The sequence below is a fragment of the Neovison vison genome, chromosome 6 (genome assembly GCF_020171115.1).
Source record: "Neovison vison isolate M4711 chromosome 6, ASM_NN_V1, whole genome shotgun sequence".
Classification (NCBI taxonomy): domain Eukaryota; kingdom Metazoa; phylum Chordata; class Mammalia; order Carnivora; family Mustelidae; genus Neogale; species Neogale vison.
In genome coordinates, this window is record NC_058096.1 from 198,652,871 (window position 1) to 198,677,035 (window position 24,165).

The following is a 24,165-nucleotide window of genomic DNA, read 5'->3' on the forward strand; positions in this document are numbered from 1 at the left end:
CTAAATCTGGTAACACTACCTGGGAATTGAGGAGAAGCATTAAGAAACACCAATCCACCTGTGCTGAGTAAGTAAAATTCAAGTGTCCTTGAGTCCTCTAGAAGCAGAGACAGAATGAGAATTCTTGGTCAAATGATTTACTGGGGAATGTCCTCAGTAAAAACCTGTAGGAAAGTGAGAAAAATAGGTGGGGAAAGCTAAATAAAGATGTAGTTTCAACAGAAGTATAGGCTTAGCCTGGTCCCATGGGGAGCTTTCGAGCATGAAATGCATCCTGGGTGTACCCCACTTTAAGGCAAAGGGGCCTGGCTTTTATATCTCTTTATGGTCATTGACTATCAGTCGACTACACCTGGGGCTAGAGTTATGAAAATTAAGGAAGGGAAACCTCACTAAAATGGAGTTGAGAGGCCAGAAGGAGAAGCTCTCAAGGCCTACTACCACTCCTTGTGCAAAACCAACAGGAAGAGAGGTACTTTCATTCATGACAGGAAGAAGTATATGCTTGACTTCCCAGACAGGATTAAGGACTTTCTTCTTAAGGAAGAGTCCAGCCAATGAAAGACTGTCACAAATCAGCCAATAAAAAGCTACTACACTTGGAACTCCCAGTTTCTTCCAATGGGCTTCTTGTTTATAATGGTCCCTCCCATCGTTCCCTTTCCTCTATAAAGGAGCATTCCTCTCCTGCATTCTCTGGACTTGCCCATGGTTTGATAGTAGCTTTCATGGTGTGAATTGCAATGGTCTTCCATTCCTGAGTAAACTGTTTTTGCTGGTAAGATAACCAATGGTTTTAACAGTAACAAGGGTGTGAGTAAGCTTTCAGGTGTTTGTGGATAAAATATCTCCTATTCTTTTAAGATTTTATTATTTATTTGACAGAGAGAGAGAGAGAAAGAGAGGGAACAGAGCAGGGGGAGTGGGGGGTTGGAGAACCAGACTCCTTGAGGGGCAGGGAGCCCAATGCGGGGCTCAGTCCCAGGATCCTGGGATCATGACCTGAGCCGAAGGCAAATGCTTAACAGCTGAGTCACCCAGGTGACCTGGATAAGGTAGCTCCTATTAGTAGAGGGAAATTCTTAGGAGAGAAAAAAAACAGTTGTGAGCTATTTGTAGCTGATACAGCAATTGAGGGATGGGTACAATGGCCAGTAAAAAGTGTCAGTGCATCTAGGATAACGTGTTTCACCAAAACTTCTACTTTCTCAAGAAGCTGCCGGAGAGCAGGGACCATGTCTGTCTTGTTCTCTACTCTAGGGGTGAGCAAGTACACAGTCCCTAAATATTTGTTGTGTAAATGAATCTCAAGCCTCTGTGTCCTATACGGGGCCTCAGAAAAATTAGAAGCTGTGAATACTTGTGGAAGCTCCTAGCTTTGAGTTCTAAGATAAGAATCTCACTAAACACTTGTCTAGAACACTATGCACTGAAAAAAATTCCGTTGTTTGTAATAAAGGGAACCCATTTGTAAGTATTTTGGGAGAACCTGAGGTTTCCAGCAGTCAAGTTAATGGGCATTAATAGTATAGCATTTATTATAAACTTGGGTATATATATTATAAAGAAGGGTAAAATATTGACACTGCTTTTAATAAAGTTATTTTAGTAAATGTAAAATAAGATGTTAATCAAAACTTATTTTATTATTAAATTGTTTTTAATAGACTTTTTTTTTAGAGCAGCTTTAAGTTCATGGCAAAATTAAGCAGAAATTAATTAAGCTCCATAGATGGGAGCTCCCATCTATGCCTTACCTGTACTATATGTACAACTTTGGTTTCTTAACCTGATTTTTTCTAAAAGGAGCTAATTTTCACACTTAACACTAGTTCTCTTGAAACAAACTCCACAGTTGGAGTTGACTATAATTTATATGCTTCTAAAAATTTCCAGCCACTGTTGTAGTCGTTAAGGAGACCCAGGAAGAATTCAGAAACTCCTGACCTTGCTCTCAAGCAGCTTAAAGACCAATTGAGAGAGAAAAAAAATAGTGTACAAAATCAACTGCAATGCAAGGTAGAAGGTGATCATTCCTGGAAGAGAACTACACAACAGTGTTGTAGGAATGGAGAATATCCCATGAGTGGAGTGCAATAGCCAGGTGAATTATGGACCAAGTTGTGTAAATAGGTCATCTGTTTTTCTTCCAGCTGATGGACCCCTATTTACAACACTTATTTGACCCCTATTTACAATACTTATTTGCAGGTGTTGGCCCTTGGCATCTAGCCATGGAGGTTGTCATTAATGGTCTCCACAACTATCTCTAGTCAAAGCCTTCTGACCCAATGTTAATACCTCAAGACTAGATTCTCTTTTGTTTGTAAAGGCAAATGGGATACCCATGAGGTATTATAATATAAGGTGATTTTGATACATTTTCCTTGTGCAGCTGGAGAAGTGGATGCTAAAAATTAACTGAACAATCTAGTTGTATTACTGTCCCTTTGAAGCTACAAATAAGACTAAATCAATTTTGTAAGCAATGGTCTATCATAGGTTTTCTGTTCTTTTTTTTTCAGTTAATCATGGATTTCTTTTTCTTTTCTTTTCTTTTTTTTAAGCATGGATTTCTTTTCACATACATTTTTCTTTTCAGATAGGTGCCTTCTATTTGAACCTCGGAGGAGCCCCAGAGGGACCAGCAGGGACAGGAAAAACTGAAACCACCAAGGACTTGGCTAAAGCTCTTGCTGTCCAATGTGTGGTGTTCAACTGTTCAGATGGGCTAGATTATCTAGCAATGGGAAAGGTACAAAGTTGCATATTAATGTTATAAATTTACAGCTGGGTCCAACGGGATAAACTGAAACAAACTCAAGTTTAAACATTATCTGAATGTTTATGCGTTCCTTGAACCTCAGTTTTAGGGGTAAAGACATTGTTTTTATACTTGGGGGATTACTGGGTTTCATTTTCAGTTTTGACTTAAAAGATTCAATATTTAACAAATGATGCTCCTTCGTGAGAAAACTCTGTTGCTTTTGTCTTGTTCTTAGTTTTTTAAAGGATTGGCCTCTTCTGGTGCTTGGGCTTGCTTTGATGAATTTAATCGGATTGAGTTGGAAGTGTTGTCAGTGGTAGCTCAACAGATCCTTTGCATTCAGAGAGCCATTCAACAGAAACTGGAAGTGTTTGTTTTTGAAGGAACAGAACTGAAGCTCAATCCAAACTGTTTTGTAGCCATTACCATGAATCCTGGCTACGCGGGACGTTCTGAATTGCCAGACAATCTTAAGGTAATATTTTATAAGAGTGTAATTTTAATCAAATGTAACAGCACAATCCACTCAGAGTGGTATGATTTTCTCACATGTATTTGTAAATCTCCCTTTTACCTTTGCCATCCCTCATAAGGTAAACCTCTAAAAACTTTTTTAGGTTTTTAATACCTATTAAAGTATATGAAACCATGCTATTGAAAAAAAATCACAGAATTAATGAAAAGGTGCTCCTTTAGGGGAATAAACTTGAATATCATCGCATTCTCTTGGGATGCTTGTGGTTAGCTTTTAAAAACGGTTTCCCTTATATAAATAATATATTTTATTCATTATATACTCCAGGTTCTTTTTAGAACAGTAGCCATGATGGTTCCAAACTATGCCCTCATAGCAGAAATCTCCCTCTACTCCTATGGATTTCTGAATGCGAAACCTCTGTCTGTGAAGATCGTGATGACCTACAGGCTTTGCTCAGAGCAGCTCTCGTCACAATTTCATTATGACTATGGAATGCGAGCAGTAAAAGCAGTTTTAGTGGCTGCTGGAAACCTAAAACTAAAATTTCCAAATGAAAATGAAGATATACTAGTAAGTATTAAATATATGTGTTGTGAAAGCTTCAGTATGAGATTGTTTTTTAATTAAAAAGAATTTTTTTTAAGGAAAGTTCATTGGGAGCTATAACGAGGCAAGTAAGAGAGCTGTTGGCTTTGAACCTTTTTATGTGAGGTTGAAATAGTACTTTTGGGGTGATGTTATTCATTATTCTTTGTGTGAATCCAAGGACCTTCTGGCTTGATAAACATAGTGTTGGCATTTTAGTATGGGGATTCCATAGAGCAATGTGAGAGGAACTTTGACTTTTAGTGGTGGGGAGGGGAGGGAATATGGGCAAGTAACTTATGTTGCACTCTTTGGATGATTTTAGCTTCTTCGATCAATTAAAGATGTGAATGAACCAAAGTTTCTATCACATGATATACCCTTATTTAATGGAATAACTAGTGACCTATTTCCTGGTATTAAACTTCCTGAAGCTGACTATCATGTAAGTAAATCTGTGAGAATGACTTATTTGATTGTTTTAAATGATGGAAATTATTCTATTTGGAGGATAAACCCCTATTTTGGCCACTTTCATTAATGAGCATGAGTAAATTCTAGTATTTTCTGTTATATGATACCAATGTTAATAAGATTCAGTTTAAAAATAATGTTCTTTCTGAGAGAATGAGTGCATTTTTTTTTTTTAAAGATTTTATTTATTTATTTGACAGAGAGAGATCACAAGTAGGCAGAGAGGCAGGCAGAGAGAGAGAGAGATGGGAAAGCAGGCTCCCTGCTGAGCAGAGAGCCCGATGTGGGACTCGATCCCAGGACCCCGAGATCATGACCTGAGCCGAAGGCAGTGGCTTAACCCACGGAGCCACCCAGGCGCCCCGAGAATGAGTGCATTTAAAAAAAGATTTTATTTATTTGACAGAGAGCACAAGTAAATTTAAATTACAAACAAAACAGTCTTGAGATGGATGACATGTGGCTGAAATTAAATGTTATTTTGTGGCAATTTCTATGGTAAAATGTACAGTGAATACTTTTTGAGTTCAGCATGTACTGATTTTTTTCCATCTAATAATTCAATTCTTCTACCTGATCTCTCTATTGATATTGATGTGAAAATTTCAATTTGTTTGAGCCATTATATCTTTAAGGCATCATGTGCTTAAAGGCATCATTTACTTTTTTAGCCTTTTTTTTTTTAAGCTTCAAACGCAAATGCTAATATACATTCTATGGCAGTATCAGATTAATGTGATTCTAGGGTGTTTTCTAAAACCAGCAACCAGTTCGGGGGGCGCCTGGGTGGCTCAGTGGGTTAAGCCGCTGCCTTCGGCTCAGGTCATGATCTCAGGGTCCTGGGATCGAGTCCCGCATCGGGCTGTCTGCTCAGCAGGGAGCCTGCTTCCTCCTCTCTCTCTCTCTGCCTGCCTCTCTGCCTACTTGTGATCTCTCTCTGTCAAATAAATAAATAAAATCTTTAAAAAAAAAAAAACAGCAACCAGTTCTCTTCTCTGGACACCAACTGGATGTTCAACATTTCAATTCTGACACAAACTCCAGGTAGTTATTGTCAGACTCCACAGATTAAAGTCTTAGTCCTATAAGACTGCCCCTCACTTCAGTCAGTCTCAAGTTCTGGGCCACCTGTGTTTCTGATTGGCTGGGGTTTCCATAACCTCCCCACCCAGCTTTGGTAATTCACTAGAATAGCTCACAGAAATCAGGAACACAGTTACTTATGTTTACCAGTTTATTATAAAGGATACAGCCTGGGTCTGGAGGAGGGGGTATCCTGGCTGGCTCACTGGTAGAACATAGGTATTCTTGACCTCAGGATGGTTGTTAGTTCAAGACCCACACTGGGTGTGGATCCTACTTTTAAAAAAATAAAAAGTAAGATATAAAGGATACAACTTGGGAGGAACCAAATGGAAGAGAAGTATAAGGTAAGGTAGGTACGGGCGGGGGCGGTGGCAGTATACTTCAGTGTATGTCAATCTCCCTGCACCTCAATGCGCTCACCAAACCAGAAGCGCTCTGAATCTCGTTGTTCAGAAGTTTTTAGAGAGCTCTGTCTTCCGCCCTTTTCCTTCCTCCTCCACCCCAGTGCATTCACCAAAGGTTGATAAGTAGGGCTGAAAGTTCCAACCCTTTCATCACTGAGTCTTTCTTGTGACTGGCCCCATCCTGAGGCTATCCCCACAAACTTGGGTGTGATTGACAAGAGCTCATTTTTTCCCATTTTATTTTATTTCTTTTCAGTGTTCCAAAATTCATTGTTTATGCACCACACCCAGTGCTCCATGCAATACGTGCCCTCCATAATACCCACCACCAGGCTCATTAAGAATAACAAAGAGGGGCGCCTGGGTGGCTCAGTGGGTTAAGGCCTCTGCTTTCGGCTCAGGTCATGATCCCAGGGTCCTGGGATGGAGCCCCGCATCGGGCTCCCTGCTCAGCGGGGAGCCTGCTTCCCTTCCTCTCTCTCTCTCTCTCTCTCTCTGCCTGCCTCTCTGCCTACTTGTGATCTCTGTCAAATAAATAAAATCTTTAATAATAAAAAAAAAAGAATAACAAAGATACTCCTATCACTTAGGAAATCTTAAGGGTTATAGGGCCCTGTGCCAGGGACTGGGAATAAAGACCATATATATTTCTATATTATACCCCAGGTAATTAGCAAGATGATTCAAGATATGCTAATAGGATTTTTAAAAATTTAACATTTTCATGGAGAATTCTTATCCTATGAATATAGCAATCAATCGATGGATTCCCAGCTTCCAGTTTGAAAACTACTGCTAGGAGTCAATGCTACGAGGTGCATAGCCAAGTGACTCACTGCACCTGCAGATGAGCCAAGGGGAGCCAGGGCCATTGAAAAAAACCTATGTCCTATTGCTTTTTATATGTACAGTATTTCTTTGTTTTTCCTTTACTGACTTTTTTTGGTTTCATACAGTGTTTATTTCTCCATTGTCTTCTCTGTTGGATTTTTAGTACCTCAGTGGTCACTCCACAGGTTGTAATATACATCCTTGATTTCCTACAATTTAAGTTTGTATTTCATCATTTCAGAAACAGCATAAAATCTTTAAGAGGTATAATTTTATTATGCACTCACCCCTGCCCATTGTACTATTGTCATCATGTATTTTATTTCTGCATATTATAAACCACATCCAGTGTTATTTTTTTTTATTTTGGTATTAGCATTTGAAAAAAAGTCCTTTCTGTTTACTTTTCTAGTGTTTTTAATTCTTTCTAGCAGAAATATGCTTTCATCTGAGATCTTTTTCCTTCAACAGAAAGAACTTCCTTTGGTATTTCTTATGTGCATGTGAGTCTTTTCGGCAACTAATTCTGTTAGCTTTTCTCTGTTTGAAATGTCTTTACTTAGCTTTCATTTCTAAAGAATTTTTTCACTAAATACAGAATTCTAGATTGGCAGGGGTCTTCCCCTCTTTCTTCATTGTTTTAAAGATGTTATTCTGTTAACTCCTGGCTCTCATTGTTATGGCTGGAAGTCAGGTATTTTTCTTATTTATGTATATCTGATTTTAGAGCGTGTTTTCTCTCCAGCTGTCTTAATATCTTTCTTTGTTTTGTGCCTTGTGTTGTTTGTTTGGTATTTATCTTGCTTGGATTTGTTGCACTTCTTGAATCTATGAAAAACCCACCGCAAATATTATTCTCAATGGAGAAAAACTGAAAGCTTTTCCACTAAGGTCAGGAACACGGCAGGGATGTCCATTATCACCACTGTTATTCAACATAGTTCTAGAAGTCCTAGCCTCAGCAATCAGACAACAAAAGGAAATTAAAGGCATCCAAATCGGCAAAGAAGAAGTCAAATTATCACTCTTCACAGATGATAGGATACTCTATGTGGAAAACCCAAAAGACTCCAGTCCAAAACCGTTAGAACTTGTACAGGAATTCAGTAAAGTGTCAGGATATAAGATCAATGCACAGAAATCAGTTGCATTTCTCTACACCAACAACAAGACAGAAGAAAGAGAAATTAAGGAGTCAATCCCATTTACAATTGCACCCCAAACCATAAGATACCTAGGAATAAGCCTAACCAAAGAGGCTAAGAATCTATACTCAGAAAACTATAAAGTACTCATGAATGAAATTGAGGAAGACACAAAGAAATGGAAAAATGTTCCATGCTCCTGAATTGGAGGAATAAATATTGTGAAAATGTCTATGCTACCTAAAGCAATCTACACAATTAATGCAATTCCTATCAAAGTACCATCCATCTTTTTCAAAGAAATGGAACAAATAATTTTAAAATTTATATGGAACCAGAAAAGACCTCGAATAGCCAAAGGGATATTGAAAAAGAAAGCCAAAGTTGGTGGCATCACAATTCCGGACTTCAAGCTCTTGAATCTATGAATTGATGTCTTTAGGAAATTCTCAGTAATTATCTCAAGATATTTCTTCTCTTTTTTGTCTTCCTTGTCCTTCTGGGACACCAATTAAATGTATGTTAGATCATTTTGTTGCAGGTTTGCAGGATTCTTGTCTGATTGGGGCTGAAGAATGAATCTCATGGACACAAAAGGGGGAAAGTTTATTAAGTGAAGGTGAGAAGAGAAAGACAAAAGCTCTCTAGGGTGAGAGAGTTCCCAAATAGGTTGCCACAGAGGGCTTTCAGCATCAGTCTTTTATTGAGAACTGACTGGGAAGCTTGTGCCATCTTGTTTTGTTCCCTTATCTCTTGCTCAGCTCTGTCTCAGTCTCCACCTGCCAGGAGTGGTTTCAGAGCCTAGTCAGGGGAGTCAGGGACCACCCATTTCTCCTGCCTGTATCTAAACAGTACCTGGAGGCAGAAAGAGCTATACTAGGATTGTGAGGAGTGACTGATTGTATCTTTTTTGATTAGTGGGGGTTAAGGATAGCACAAGTCTCCAAGGAATCTGGAAACAAGGTTTTCAGGACCCCGAGAGGCTAGCTGCTGCTAAGATAAGGTTGCTTTTAAACATGAAGGCACTGAGGCTGCCACAAGCTCCTTGAGGAAGGTCACACTCTGCATGTTTCAGGTATCAGCGGGCTGCACACTGTAGAGAGATTTTTAAGTTAGATTTCTTTTGCCATTGTCTTCCCCTGTCAATTTTATATTGCCTCACACATCTTTTATGTTCTGTTTTTGTTTATTGTTTTGATTTTCTGTGCTGTAGTTTGGATACATTTTATTAGCCTGTCTTTAAGATCAGTGATTTTTGGGGCGGTTTTATTCAGTCCACTGATAAACCTATCCAATGAATTATTAATTTCACATATTTTTTCCGTTTTAGTATGTCCAATCTAGTTTCATTAAAACCACATTTTTCTTTGCTTGAATTCATCTTTTCTTCTTTTTTTTTTTTTTAAGATTTCATTTATTTGACAGATCACAAGTAGGCAGAGAGGCAGGCAGAGAGAAGGGGGGAAACAGGCTCCCAGCTAAGTAGGGAGCATGATGCGGGACTCCATTCCAGGAAGGCAGAGGCTTAACCGGTTAACACTGAGCCACCCAGGCGCCCCTGATTTCTTCATCTTTTCATGTTTCCCATCATATTGTCTATTTTTCTCTTAAACATTTATAGAAGTTATTTTTATTGTTTTGCCAATTATGACCTCTAGGTCATCAGAAGTTTGGTTTTTTTCTCTTGATCTTCAGCTATTACATCTCATGACTTGCAAAGTTTGATTTTATGTTAAGAATTGTGTAAAAACAATTGTAGAGGCTACAGTATTATTTTCCCACAGAAAAAGTATGTTTTTCCTTTGTCAGGTAGCTAGACTGATGATCAGTTCAGTTGCGTTCAAGTAGAGTTTTGTGGCAGCACTGTCGAACTTTAGTTCTGGTTTTCACGTTTTCAGAGTGAAAATTGTTCTGTATTGTAGGGCCATTCCTCTAGCAGCATTTTGGGGTTTAAGCATCCTAAGATTTAGGGACTATCTGTGTACCTTTCTAGCTAAGCCTTTGATTTCTTGTGTCACCTCATACTCAGCAAAAACAAGGCGGTGGGTAAATCAGATTTGCATTTGAGCTTCTCCAGATTGAAATCTGTCACACGAGCCCACATGACCATTAAATTCTCTGATGGTTTTTCTTTACTTCAGCAAAGTCCCTGTGCCTGTGAGAAACCCAATCCAATGCCCACCTGATGTCTGTAGCTGCTCCCAGCAGCTAAATTAGCATCAATTTGTGCTCACCTAGGAAGGCTGATCTGTTTCTGAAATTTAATTCCTTTAGACATACTTGTACCCAGAGAACTTCTCTATCTTTAAAATTTACTTTTTTAGGTTCTCCATTTCTTTCTAGTTACTACAGTGTGAAGGATTTTTTTGGCACGTCCTTCCACATCCTAACCAAAAATGTAATTCTTGAAAACACAATTAAAAGGAGTTTCCATGCAGCTTGCACCTAATGCTGTGGTGCTCTGATCATTAACTTATAATAGGGAATAATACTTTTAAAGTAATTTAATTCTTTTTGTACCTCCTTTTAATTAAAAAAAAGCTAAGTTAAAAAAAAATAAAGCTTTAAGGGATGCCTGCATGGTCCAATTGTTTAAGTATCTCCCAATGGCTCAGGTCATGAACCCAGGGTCCTGGGATCGAGTACCACATGGGGCTCCTTGCTCATCAGGGAGCCTACTTCTCCTTCTACCTGCTGCTCCCTCTGCTTGTGCTAACATGTGCACTCTCTCTCACAAATAAATAAATAAATATCTTTAAAAAAATCTTTAAGAAATAATTCATCAATATAGGAAGATAATGATTTTTTATTTCAAAATGAATAATCTAGATTTATAAAATATATGAGATGATTTATAATACCATTTTATAAAAATGCATTCATTTTTTTTTATTTTAGGAATTTTTGGAATGTGCTCATGAAGTCTGCAAAGTACATAATCTTCAGCCAGTTAAATTTTTTCTTGAAAAAATGATTCAGACATATGAAATGATGATTGTGAGACATGGGTAAGGTTATAGATTATCTCTGTCTACCATAGTTAAATGTTATTTTTCAAATCGAACTATTAAAACAAAATTTATGAACCAAAGGACTCAACAAATCTTGTACACTAGGTAGGCTAGGAAACAAAGACCTCCATCTCCCCATTTCTGTCCCAGTGGCTTAAAATAAAGATTTATTTCTCGCTCATGCTACCCATCCAACAAGGATTGGTAAGGCATTCTCATTCAGTGAGGTGACACTAGCAACCAGTGCACTTTGCCCTTTTGGTCCTATGTTATTTGCTCTCCTCCATGCACATAAAACACACCCTTTCCTTCCCAGGAAAATAAGTTAAAAGTTCTAGTCAATCAATGAAACGTACTTGAAGTTCAAGATCTCTAGGTGATGCATGATAGTTTCTGTATCAGATTTGGAAGTTGTTCTTCTTGATCCAAAGACCTACAGACTAGAAAGACAAGTTGTCTGTCTTCCACACACCTAGTCTTAATTATAATAGTGGGCTTCCTAAAACAGGTCATTAGAGCAGACACTACTATCCAGAAATTGAAGAACTGGAGACATAGCCAAAATTGGTTGATAGCAATTCTGAAACCCATCTGGGTAATTGTTCCAGAGATAAATTGACTGTGATACTGATAGTTTAAACCTCAGGACCTCTAACTTGTAGGAGCCTTTCCAAGGAGCCATGATCATTTGATACACATCATTTATTATATAGGGTATCATTATAGTGGCTCTGGACATTTTGTATCCATAGTTGCATTTGTATTTTTTTCCTATTCTACTGATTGTATAAACTTTAAACGCCATAAACCCTGGATCCACTTCTGCATGATTTCACAGGGGCTTTCCAGTTAACTGTTCTTTATGGACACTGGTTAAACTTTGTTTCTTTCTTTCTCTTTTTCTTTTCTTTTCTTCCTTTTTTCTTTTTTTTTTTTTTTTTTTTTTTGTTCAACTTTCTTGAGCAGTCTTTCCATCTTCATTTTTTTCTCTGGTCACATGTGAAGTGAACAATAGAGAATATGTCCTTGGGACCTGAGAAGTGTTTTCAGCCTTCTTCCTGCCTATAGAAAGTTGAGGTCTCAAAGGTTAAAGACAGGATTTAAAAAAAGCAAAAACAAAAAACACTCCATAGTATGTAAGTTCTCAAGCATATACAAAAATAGAGGGAATAGTACAATCAACTCTCATGCAAGAATCATTTTTAAAAATTTTTTTATTTGAGTGAGAGAGAGAGCACAACCACGGGCAGGGGAGGAGCAGAGGGTAGAGGGAGAAGCAGATCCCCCTGCAGAGCAGGAAGACCAATGCGGGGGCTTGGTCCCAGGACCCTAGGGCCTCTGGGACCATGACCTGAGCCCAAGACAGACCCTCAACTGGCTGAGCCACCCAGGTGCCCCTGCAGGGATCATTTTTAAGTCTTGAATATTCACATGTGTTTTAGCCTAGACTCATAGCTTCTTTGTCCATAAACTCCCTCAAAAACTTGATAAGCTTCTTATTTGTTTGATTCTAAGCAGCTCTATATGCCAGTAGCCACAACTACCGTCCTTACCAAGTCATACTTTTATAAATTCCCTTGCAGTATCCTTGAACCTATCAATTTTAATTGAGATGATGACAAAGCTTAATCTATTTTCACTCCTGAAATGATTACTGGGAACCATATTAAAATTTCATACATTTTGATAGTGATACAAGCTCTACCCTTAATTTGGTCCTTGGTACCAGGCTGAGTAGATGTTTGTTGTTCAAAGCTTTTCTCAATTTATCTTTTACCAGTTGGGGATGAAAGTAAATTGCCTGTAGTTTCCTGAATTTCTTGACTCCCTTTATTCTCTTTCATTCCAGTTTGCAAACTGACCATTTTTTTTTCTGGGCTCATTTCTTTCCAGTAGTTCTTTGTTAAATGTAACCATTGGCTGGCATTATATACTAATAATAATCTGTTTACTATCCTTTTTCCTAAAATGGCAGTTTCATTAGGCAGTTTCTTTCATTTTCATTAGATTTTCTGTCTTTCAGGTTACTTTACTGAACAGATTTACCAAATGTTTCATCATTGCATAACATTTATTCCCAGTCTTTTGGCCTCTAATAACAGTTAAATTTGCCACCCACAACCTTTAAGCCAGTGCCATATATTTAAGTCTTTTTATTATGGCAAGAATACCTTGTCCCTTCTAGGAACCAGTTTCTGTCAGAAAGGATGGGCTAGGTTATTCTTTAGAAACAATCAGTCTCTAAGACCCAAATCTTAGTGACTTAAACAACAACAACAACAACAAAGGGTTATTTCTCATTCATACTATGTCCACTATAGGTTAACAGGCAGGATCAGGATCTGCTCATCATAATTACCCAGGGTCTCAGGCTGTTGGAGCAATCAGCATCTCAGGAACTGGGGGGAGGGAGGGATGGTGTAGCACTGGGTGCCTAGATGACTCAGTCCTTAAGCATCTGCCTTCAGCACAGGTCATGATCCCAGGGTCCTGGGATCAAGCCTCGCATTGGGCTCCCTGCTCACTGGGAAGCCTGCTTCTCCCTTTCCCACTCCCCCTGTTTGTGTTCTCTCTTTCTCTCTATCAAATAAAAATATAAAATCTTGAATAAATACTTGAGGACGAGAACCTTTCCCACTTCTCTTCTTGGGAGGCCGCAAGACATTTTTTTTTCTAATCTTTTTTTTTTTTTTAATTTCTTTTCAGTGTAACATTATTCATTGTTTTTGCACCACACCCAGTGCTCCATGCAATCCGTGCCCTCTCTAATAACCACCACCTGGTTCCTCCAACCTCCCACCTGCTGCCCCTTCAAAACCCTCAGATTGTTTTTCAGAGTCCATAGTTCTTTTCTAATCTTAAGAGTGTTCAGTTTTTGTTTTCACTTGGAGATTTTTTTTTTTTTTTTGGTTATAGTCTCTTCTGTAGATGATGGTATTAATGTAAGGAATTTTAGAGATCAACCAGTTCAGAAGTTAAATATTCTCCTCATGTCTGAGAAAAATTCATAAAATTTCCAAAGTTATACATACCAGTATTTTAAACACCAGTATACAAATAATTTACCATTATTTTTTAGAATCTTCTTCTATAATTCTTTTCCTTAATAGTTTCATGTTAGTAGGAGAGCCTTTTGCTGCAAAGACAAAAGTTCTGCATGTACTGGCTGACACTCTGACTCTTATGAATGAGCGTGGCTATGGAGAAGAAGAAAAAGTCATTTATCGGACTGTAAACCCCAAATCCATTACTATGGGCCAACTTTTTGGACAGTTTGATCCAGTGTCTCATGAGGTAATCTACAACATAAATATTCTCTTAGTGACAGTGTACATTAAACCAAGAAATATGAAATGTTTTCAATATGATCACTTTATAGTTTTATAAAGGAAGCTTTCCAATTCTGTTTTCTTCCCCAGTGGACTGATGGTATTGTGGCCAACACTTTTAGGGAATTTGCTTTGTCAGAAACACCGGACCGGAAATGGGTTGTATTTGATGGTCCCATTGACACTTTGTGGATAGAAAGCATGAATACAGTATTGGATGACAATAAAAAGGTAAAACCATCAGGATTAAAAACAAAACTGATGCACAGTGTGACTATACCAAACACTACTGAACTATGAACTTAAGAAAAGGTTAACATGGTAGACTTAATGTAAAATGTTTTTTTTTTGCCACAGTTTAAAAAAAAAAAAGCAGAATAAGTGCAGACATGCTTAAGCAATGTTACATGTTCAACAACAAATTGACTAGGATTATACATTTCAAATAAAGGATGCAGCAAGTTTGATAAGTTTATAAATTATCTGTTCAATGAAAACTATACTGTAGTAAATCCTCTGCTTAATTTTTTTTTTATAGAATAAAAAGGTATTAAAACCATTGCATTAGCAGGAGAGCACAGTAACGTAATAGATGTTAAGTTGTTAAGTGACTTCAGGCTCACGGTTTCTTACAGAACCTTAATATTTTAGGAGGAAATAAAAGGGCCTAATTCCTTTTTGAAAACATTGAATGATTCAGGGTTTGTATGTGCTACATTAAGTTAGAAGCCATGGAATATGCAAAAGAACTAGAAAATGGAAATCCTTTAGTGTTTGTAGTAATTGCCAGGTAACATGTAAACTATAAAATGTGACTAATTTTGAATTCGGTGCTTATTTAAACCTAAGTGTACAGTCTCATAACCATCATTTAAATAAAGATGCATAAAATTTCTTGCACTTACAAGATTCACTCATGTTCCTTCTGAATCAGTGCACCCTCCCCCAGGGGCAAGCACTATTCCGACTTCTGATCAATTAGTTTTTCTGGTTCTTGAAGTTCATGAATATAGAATCCTCCTTAGTGCTTTTGTTCTTGTGGTCAGGTGGTATCTATGATATTCATGTTGTTGCAGTTCCATTTTATTTATTCTTTTTATGTCTACATTAGTATTCTATATGAATATATCATACTTTATTTTCACACCATGCAATAACTGTGCTACTAAATAAGCAAATTAATTAGCATTCAAACAAATATGCCAACACATTGTCCTTGGTAGTTGAGCATTTATTCATATTCTTTCTTTCAGTTACATTGATTGAGCTAAGAAATAGTATTGATTCACAGGAGAGGGGCTAATAAGGGTCTGATTCAGAGCCAGGTGGGAGGATTTTCTCATATTGGATAAGAGGGAAGCAGAAAAGGATAGGTGTAGATATAGGTAAATGTATGGATTTGATAGTGGAAATTGGAAGGCAAATCCTTTATATGATTGATTGACTGATTGATTGTGTGACATAGTAGACCCTGGTTCATTGCATATTGGAGGAGAAAAGGGGAAGATTTAAATTACCTGTAATGGAAAATGGGAAAGAGAGCTGCCTAAGAAAGCACTGAAGCCTATCTGAGGATCAGTAGTAGTGCCAAGGTCTGCTTTTGAGGGATTTTCCCTTAACAGTCTAAGCAGCTTGGATGTGTGTGTGTAGATGATGGTGCCACACCGGAAGTACACAAAGACTTTAAAGATACTGGCATGAGAGGGCCAGAAGTGCCAGACCATAGAACAAAAGCTGCTTAATAATGAGGTAAGTGAAAACAGGAGAGATATGCAGATGAAGAGCAAGTGTAGGAGGAGTCGATCGGTGAGAGCACTGATTGTATAGGAGGCTGCAGACAGAGATGGGCATGCTTGGATTTAGTATTTCAGAATTGTGTAGTGTTCCAGGAGAGAAGGTTCCAAGGTATATAAAGTAGATGACTGGAATGAGAAGAAAGCAAGTGAAGAAAAGGTAGTCAAGGATCTGAGGGGCTGCCATGTTGAGATGTTCCTTTTCATGAACACTGGATCAGGCCAGAGTTGTAACAGAGAGAAAGAAATTGAACCAAGTATCAAAGGCTTTAGTTAATGATGGGGATATGCTTGGCTGCTGGTGAGTGATAGCAGCAAGCATCGCTGTCAAAGGAGCAGGGGGTAGAGAGGATGGGGTAGAGTATTTGGAAAACACCATGGGAGAGTGAGGAGAAAACTGACTTTACTTCCCAAAATTGAAGCAAATAGAATGTTTGCTGAAATAATCTGGTAGGAAATGAAAAGTATTCAAAACCACCATTGTCCAGTAGAATGTTCTGTGATGTTGGAAATATTTGCATTGTCTAAGAAGGTAGCTACTAGTCACATGTGGCTGGATACTGAGCATTTGAAACATGGCTTAGTACAGGGTTGCCTGGCTGGCTTGGTCAGTAGAACATGTGACTCTCGATCTCAGGGTTGTAAGTTCAGGCCCCATGCTGGGTGTAGAGATTATATGGTCTATATATACAGTGGAATATTACTCAGCCATCAGAAAGGATGAATACCAAACATTTGCATCTACATGGATGGAACTGTAGAAGATTATACTAATTGAAATAAGTCAAGCAGAGAAAGACAATTATCATATGGTTTCATTTATATGTGAAACATAAGGAATAGCATAGAGGACATTAGAAGAAAGGGAAAAATGAAGGGGGGAAATCAGAGGGGGAGACAAACCATGAGAGACTATCGACTCTGAGAAACAAACTGAGGGTTTTAGAGGAGAGGGGCTTAGGGGGTTGGGTGAGCCTGGTGATGGATATTAAGGAGGGCACATATTGCATGGAGCACTAGGTGTTATATGCAAACAATGAATCATGGAACACTACATCAAAAACTAATGATGTACTGTATGGTGACTACCATATAATAAAAAACAAAGAATAATTAAATCTTTTTTAAAATGGGGCTTAGTGCAATTGAAGAACTGACTTTAAATTTTATTTAATTTTAACTAAAGATTAAATTGCTTCATTAGTTCAATTAATTAGATTTAATTAGATAAAATTATAAATAGCCACATATGACTGCTGGCTAACATATTAGATTACTCCAGCTCTAGACCATTCATTTATTTTATAGAGAAGAAACAGGTCTAGGACATCGGGGAAGGTATGTGCTATGAAGTGTGTAAACCTGACACTTCACAGATCTGTACCCCTGGGACTAATAATACATTATATGTTAATAAAAAATAAATAAAAATTTAAAAGAATAATAAAAGCACAGACTACAAGGCCAGGTTGCCTTGGTTCAAATCCTTAAAAAAAAAATAAGAGGTCCAGGAATATTAAGTGCTGCCTTGTTGACATATAACTAGATAGGGACAAAATTGGGACTGCAGTGGTGATGGTAGAGAACAAACACTTAAAAATAAATGAAGAGGAAGAACTGAAAAAAACACTTAATGAAATTAACTTGGAATATCAACAATACTATTTTTTTCAACAATACTAATTATTAAAATTATTGAAAATTAATGATAATTCCAAAGGGAGAAGCTAAAGAGATTGAAAAGCTAAGATGGCTTTTTGGTTGAATTTTGGTTTGAAGAATCAGTTGAAAATACATTTCTAATACAACTGAGGAAATTTGAGTAGTGGCTGAGTATTACATGATATTAGGGAGTTATTGGTAATTTTGTTAGCTGTGATAATATTATTGTGGTCACATAGAAAACTCCTTACTTTTGCAAGATAAATATTGACCTATTTGGATGTAAAATGCCATGGTATGCATAATGCTCTTCAAAGTACTGTTTTAAAAAACGAAGCAAATGTGGCAAAATGTTAATAACATCAGTTAAGTCCAGGAGATGGGTACCTGAGTGTTCATACTGTTCTGTTTTCAATTTCTCTTTTTTACTAATAAAGAGGTCTTCTGACAATTTTATAAAGTCTGGAGCATTTTGTGTAATTTTATTAATAATAAGAACTGAGATTTGTCTAGGATTTTTGCAGTATGTCATGTATTTCTCCTCCTGCCTCCTGTCATGTGTTTCTCCTTCTCCTCTATGGAGGAGAAATGATCCCTGTTCATAGACTCAGAGATATTATGTATTTGCTTACCCAGTAACTGACAGAGCTAGACCTAGAATTACAATTTTCTGGCTTCTATTTTAATACTTATGATATTATATCACAGGATATACATTATCTAATACATAGAATATATTTTTATCTGAGAAGTTTGAGTTTTTAAAAAATAAACATTTGAAAAATAATTGCTTTCAGCTTTGCCTTATGAGTGGAGAAATCATTCAGATGTCCCCTCAAATGAGCCTCATCTTTGAAGCAATGGACCTTTCCCAGGCGTCAGTAAGTTCATATTTTAATATAACAGTAGTTTGTGTGTTCACTTGGTCAGGAAGTATATTTTATGCCTCAGAAGACCAGTTAGGCCCCAGGAATACTAAGATGAACAAGACGCAGTGTATTTAAGGAGGCTAAGAAGCATGCTAATAAATAATCCCACTATATGGCCACACGTAAGTAAGAATATGGAGCTGGTGAGTGTCCAAGAGGGGAATGGATAGAGGACAACCATGGAAAATGTCTGAGTGTTTGATCTGGTTTTGAGGGGTAACACTTCTCTAGTTGGGGCTGGGCCTTCCAAATCATGACAAGATGACATGTAAGGACCTGAAGCTATGATGTGTCTGAGGAACTGTAACTGCAAACATGTCGTCTAATGTATGTGAGGCTGTAGAGGACGACAGGAGCTGGATCATGAAAGGCCGCATAGGTCGTTCAAGGAAGTAATTGATAGGGCCAGTGGCACAAGAGCAACACTGGAAAAAGAAAACGTCTTTTTTCTCTAGCCAGCCACCGTAAGCCGCTGTGGCATGATTTATTTGGAACCGTCGCAGTTAGGATGGGAACCCCTTGTGTCCTCGTGGTTGAATTCCCTGAAAGGACCTCTGCAGGAGCCAGATCATCAGGCTCTCCTGAAAGGACTTTTTGACTGGTTGATAAAGCCCGCTTTAAAGCTTCGTAGGAGAAACTGCAAGGTAACACTGTAATTCTCTGACCTGTTCAAGTTTCTTTAGTTTCCATTCAACTTGACATAAGTCTAAAGTCACAATATTAGGATGAATGACTAAAATCAGTTTCCCCTTAGACATTTGGTATACACTTTTTAAAATGGGATGTTTATTGTGACAATCAGTAATTCACATGCAATTTTAAGAATAATAGATCCCATGCACAATTTAACCCAATTTCTCCTGATGGTAACATTTTTGCAAGGCTGTATTATATCACAACAAGGATACTGACATTGATGCTACCAACTGATCTTATTCAGAGCCCCTTAGTTATGTTTGTACTCTGGTACAAACATAACTAGGTTTCATTTTTAAATTTTTAATATTTGATAATTTATACTTTTATATTTTATTTATTATTTATATATTATATATAGCATGATATATAAAACATATTTATATTTTATTATTTACAATTTTAAATATAAGTACAACTTTGTGCCCTTTACCTGGTGTCTTCCCTTTACCCTCTCCCTACTAAACTTTGTAATCACCATTTTACTCTGGTTTTATGCTTTCAACTTTCAGATTCTGCATATAAGTGACATCATGCAATTTTTTCCTTTCTGTATCTGACTTTTTTCACTTATCATAATGTCTTAAAGTTCATCCATGTTGTTACAAAAAACAGGATATCTTTTATTTTTAAGTCTGAATAACATTCCATTTTAGGTATTTATAGAGCAATTTCTTTATCCATTTGTCCATCAACAGTTTGTGCCCATATCTTGGTAATTGGGAGTAATGCATGGGCGTGCAGATATATCTTTGAGGTACTGATTTTATGTCCTGAAGAGGGATTGCTGGATCACTAAGTAGTTCTATCATTAGTCTTTTCGAAGATCTTCCACAGTGGCTGTACCAGTTTACTTTCCCACCAACAGCGCACAAGGGTTCTCTTTGGCCCACATCCTCATCAAGATTTGTCACCTTTCATCTTTATAATCTTCCTAACAGGTGTGAAGTGATATTTGGTTTTGATTTGCATTTCTCTGGTCATTAGTGATGTTGAATACCTTCTTATACACCTATTAGCCCCTTGTATGTCTTCTCTAGAAAAAGTGTCTGGTTAGGTCCTTTGCAAATTTTTAAATTTGATAGTTTGTTTTTTTGGCTATTAAATTATGTGAGTTCCTTGTATATTTTGAATATTAACCCTTATGAGATATATGGTTTGCACATATTTTCCCTCATTTTATAGGCTGCCTTTTCATTCTGTTGATTATTTCCCTTGCTGTGTAGGAACTTTTAGTTTGATATAGTCCCACTTTGTTTTTGCTTTTGTTGTCTGAGTTTTTGTCCTATCCAAAAAAATCATTACCAAGGTCGATGTTTAGGAGCTTTCCCCCCACGTTTTCTTCAGGGATTTTTATGGTTTCAGATTTTACATTTAAGTCTTGAACCCGTTTTGAGTTGATTTTGGTGTATGAAGTAAAGTAAGGGTCCAGTTACATTCTTTTACATGTATCTATCCAATTTTCCCAATACTATTTATTGAAGAGACCGTCTTTTTCTCATTGTGTACTTTTTTTTAAGGTTTATTTATTCAGAGAGAGAATGTGTGCGTGAAAGGGGGAGGGGCAGGGAAGAGAGAGTGTGTAGCTTCAGCAGCCTCCTTGCTGCTCGTGGAGCTCCTCACAGGGCTCGATGTCATGAACGATGAGATCATGACTTGAGCCAAAACCGAGAGTCGGACACTCCAGTGACTCAGCCACCCAGGTGCACCCCCTGCCACCTGTTGTGTATTCTTGTTCTTGTTGAAGATCAGTTGACTTTATATGCTTGGATTTATTTTGGATTTTTTATTCTGTTTCATTAGTTTTTATGTCTGTTTTTATGCCAGTAACATACTGTTTTTATTACTGGAGTTTTGTAATGTAATTTCAAACCAGGACATGTAATACTTTCAATTCTGTTCATAAGATTATTTTGGCTATTTGGAGTCTTTTGTGGTTCCACACAAATTTTAGATTTTTATTTTTGAAAAAAATGCCATTGGAATTTCTATAGGGATTGCATTGAATTTGTAGATCACTTTAGGTACTATGGGCATTTTAACAATGTTAATTTTTCCAATCTGTAAACACAGGATGTTTTTCCATTTATTTGTGTGTTCAATTTCTTTTAATAATGTTTTATAGTTTCCAATGTACAGGTCTTTCATGTTCTTGGTTAAGTTTATGCCTAAGTATTTTATTCTTTTGGATGCAATCATAAATGGGATTGTTTTCTTGATTCCCTCTTCAGATAGATCATTGTTGGTGTAAACAAATGCAGTTGACTTTTGTATTTTTTTTTAAGGTTTTACTTACTTATTTGATGGGGAGGGAGACAGTGAGAGAGGGAACACAAGCAAAGGGAGTGGGAGAGGGAGAAGCAGGCTTCTCCCTGAGCAGAGAGCCTGAAGTGGGACTCGATCCCAGTATCTTGGGATCATGACCTGAGCCAAAGGCAGAAGCTTAACCAACTGAGCCACCCAGGCACCCTCTGTATGTTGGTTTTGTACTCTGTAACTTTACTGAGTTTGTTTTAAAAGGTATTTATTTATTTTTTGCATGAAATCTTTAGGGATTTCTACATATAGGATCATGTCATCTGCAAATAGAAATCATTTTACTTCTTTTTTGATTTGGTTGCCTTTTATTTCTTTTCTGATTGCTCTACTTAGTACTTCTTGCTGAAAAGAAGTGGTGAGAGTATGCATCCTTGCCTCATACCAAATCTTAGAGGAAGAGCTTTCAGTTTTACCCCATGGATTATGATTTTAGTTGTGGGCTTTTCATAAATGTCCTCTATTTTATTGCATAGATTTCCCTTTATATCTATTTTGTTGAGGTTTTTTTTTTTTTTTTTCGATTTTATTTGTCAGAGAGTGCATAAGCAGGGGAAGTGGCAGGCAGAGGGAGAAGCAGACTCCTGGCTGAGCAAGGAGGCCAATTCGACTAGATCCAAAGACCCTGGGATCATGAACTGAGTGGAAGACAGACAGTTAACCAATTGAGCCATCTAGGCAACTCTTGTAGAGAGTTTTTTTTTTTTAATCACAAATGGTGGTTGAACTTTGTTAAATACTTTGAATTTATTAATACCTGAATTTATTGAGATAATCATGTGATTTTTGTCTTTCATTTAGCTAATGTGTATAACATTGATTAATTTGCATATCCCTTGTATCCCACTTGGTTATGGTATATAATCTTTTTGGTGGATTGAATTCAATTTGCTAGTATTTTACTGAGGATTTTTGCATCTATATGCCTCAGAGATATTGGCTTTTAATTTTCTGTTTTTGCGATGTCTTTATCTGGTTTTGGTATGAGGGTGATTCTAGCCTGAAAAATGAGCTTAGAAGAATTTCCTCCACTTATATTTTTTGGACGAGTTTTTTTTTTTTTTTTAATTTTTACTTATTTGAGAGAGAGAGACTGCGAGAGAATGAGCAGGGTGAGCAGGGAGCCCAGTGTGGGACTCAATTCTGGGACTGCGGGATCATGACCTGAGCTGAAGGCAGACAGTTAACCCACTAAGCCACCCAGGTGCCCATAGTTTTTGGAAGAGTTTATTAATTCTTTGAATGTTTGGTAGAATTCAGCTCTGAGGTTATCTGGACTTTTCTCTGGGAAGTTTTTGATTACTACTTCAATCTATCAGGCTCTTTTTCTATCCCTTCACTTTCAGCCTATTGTTACTTCTAGACAGCATACAATTGAATCTTGGTTTTCCATCTATTCAGCTATTCAGCTGCTCTTTTTATTGGGGAATTTAAGATGCTCACATTTAAAGTAATTTTGATAAGGAAGGATTTACTATTGTAACTTTGTTAACTGTTTTCTGTTTGTCTTTTTTTTTTTTTTTGGTCCTTTTCTTTTCTCTCTTGATGCCTTCTTTTGTGTTTCATTATTTTGTTTTTGTATTGATAGGTTTTGATTCTTTCTTTTGTGTGATTTCTATAGGTATTTTCTTAGTGGTTACTAGGGGGCTTATTTAAAGTATCTTAGAGTTATAACAGTCTATTTTAAGCTAATAACTTCATTTGTATACCAGAAATCTCCACTTTTACCTTGTTCCCCTCCACATCATATGCTATTGATGTCACAGTAACGTTGATTTGGATTATGTATCCATTAACATAATTTATAGTAGTTTTAATACTTCTAGCTTTTAGGGGCGCCTGGGTGGCTCAGTGGGTTAAGCCTCTGCCTTCGGCTCAGGCCATGATCCCAGAGTCCTGGGATTGAGCCCCACATCAGGCTCTCCGCTCAGCAGAGAGCCTGCTTTCCCTCCTCTCTCTGCCTGCCTGTCTGCCAGCTTGTGATCTCTGTCTGTCAAATAAATAAATAAAATCTTAAAAAAAATACTTTTAGCTTTTAACTTTTATAGCGGAATTAAAAGTGATTTACCCACCACCATTATAGTCATATTCACCTTTGGTTTTCTATTGCTTAAGTTATACCTGAATAAACCCAGAGGTAAAATGAGTGCCTGTTGAACTCTTTGGATAAAACTATGGTAACTAAAGCTTTAAAATTCCCAATCATTTTCCATATCTTTTTTTTTTAAGATTTTATTTATTTATTTGACAGAGAGAAATCACAAGTAGATGGAGAGGCAGGCAGAGAGAGAGAGAGGAAAGCAGGCTCCCCGCTGAGCAGAGAGCCCGATGCGGGACTCGATCCCAGGACCCCGAGATCATGACCTGAGCCGAAGGCAGCGGCTTAACCCACTGAGCCACCCAGGCGCCCCCATTTTCCATATCTTAAAAGTATTTTAAATATGTGGCTTTTAAAATTGACATGTATTCTTAGTAGCTTAGGAGAAAACTTTATATATTAGTTACTTAGGACTTTTATAACAAATTACCACAAACCTGGTGATTTGAAGCAACAGAAATTTATTCTGTCATAGTCCTGAGGCTACAAGTCTGAAATCAAGATGTTGGTAGGGCCAAGGTTCCTCTGAAAGCTCTAAGGGGGAATCTTTTCCTACATCTC

At 37.4% G+C, this 24,165-nt stretch overlaps 1 protein-coding gene across 1 annotated transcript in view; it reads left to right on the forward strand.

The window, feature by feature from the left end:
* DNAH12 (dynein axonemal heavy chain 12) overlaps positions 1-24,165 on the forward strand; it is a 243,907-nt gene that overhangs the window by 100,288 nt on the left and 119,454 nt on the right. The window contains exons 27-35 of the mRNA XM_044253319.1: positions 2,603-2,755; positions 3,003-3,242; positions 3,570-3,815; positions 4,156-4,275; positions 10,669-10,778; positions 13,892-14,075; positions 14,201-14,341; positions 18,363-18,446; positions 18,950-19,138. Of these exons, the coding sequence (XP_044109254.1) occupies positions 2,603-2,755; positions 3,003-3,242; positions 3,570-3,815; positions 4,156-4,275; positions 10,669-10,778; positions 13,892-14,075; positions 14,201-14,341; positions 18,363-18,446; positions 18,950-19,138 (1,467 nt within the window). The remainder of the gene's footprint in view (positions 1-2,602; positions 2,756-3,002; positions 3,243-3,569; positions 3,816-4,155; positions 4,276-10,668; positions 10,779-13,891; positions 14,076-14,200; positions 14,342-18,362; positions 18,447-18,949; positions 19,139-24,165) is intronic.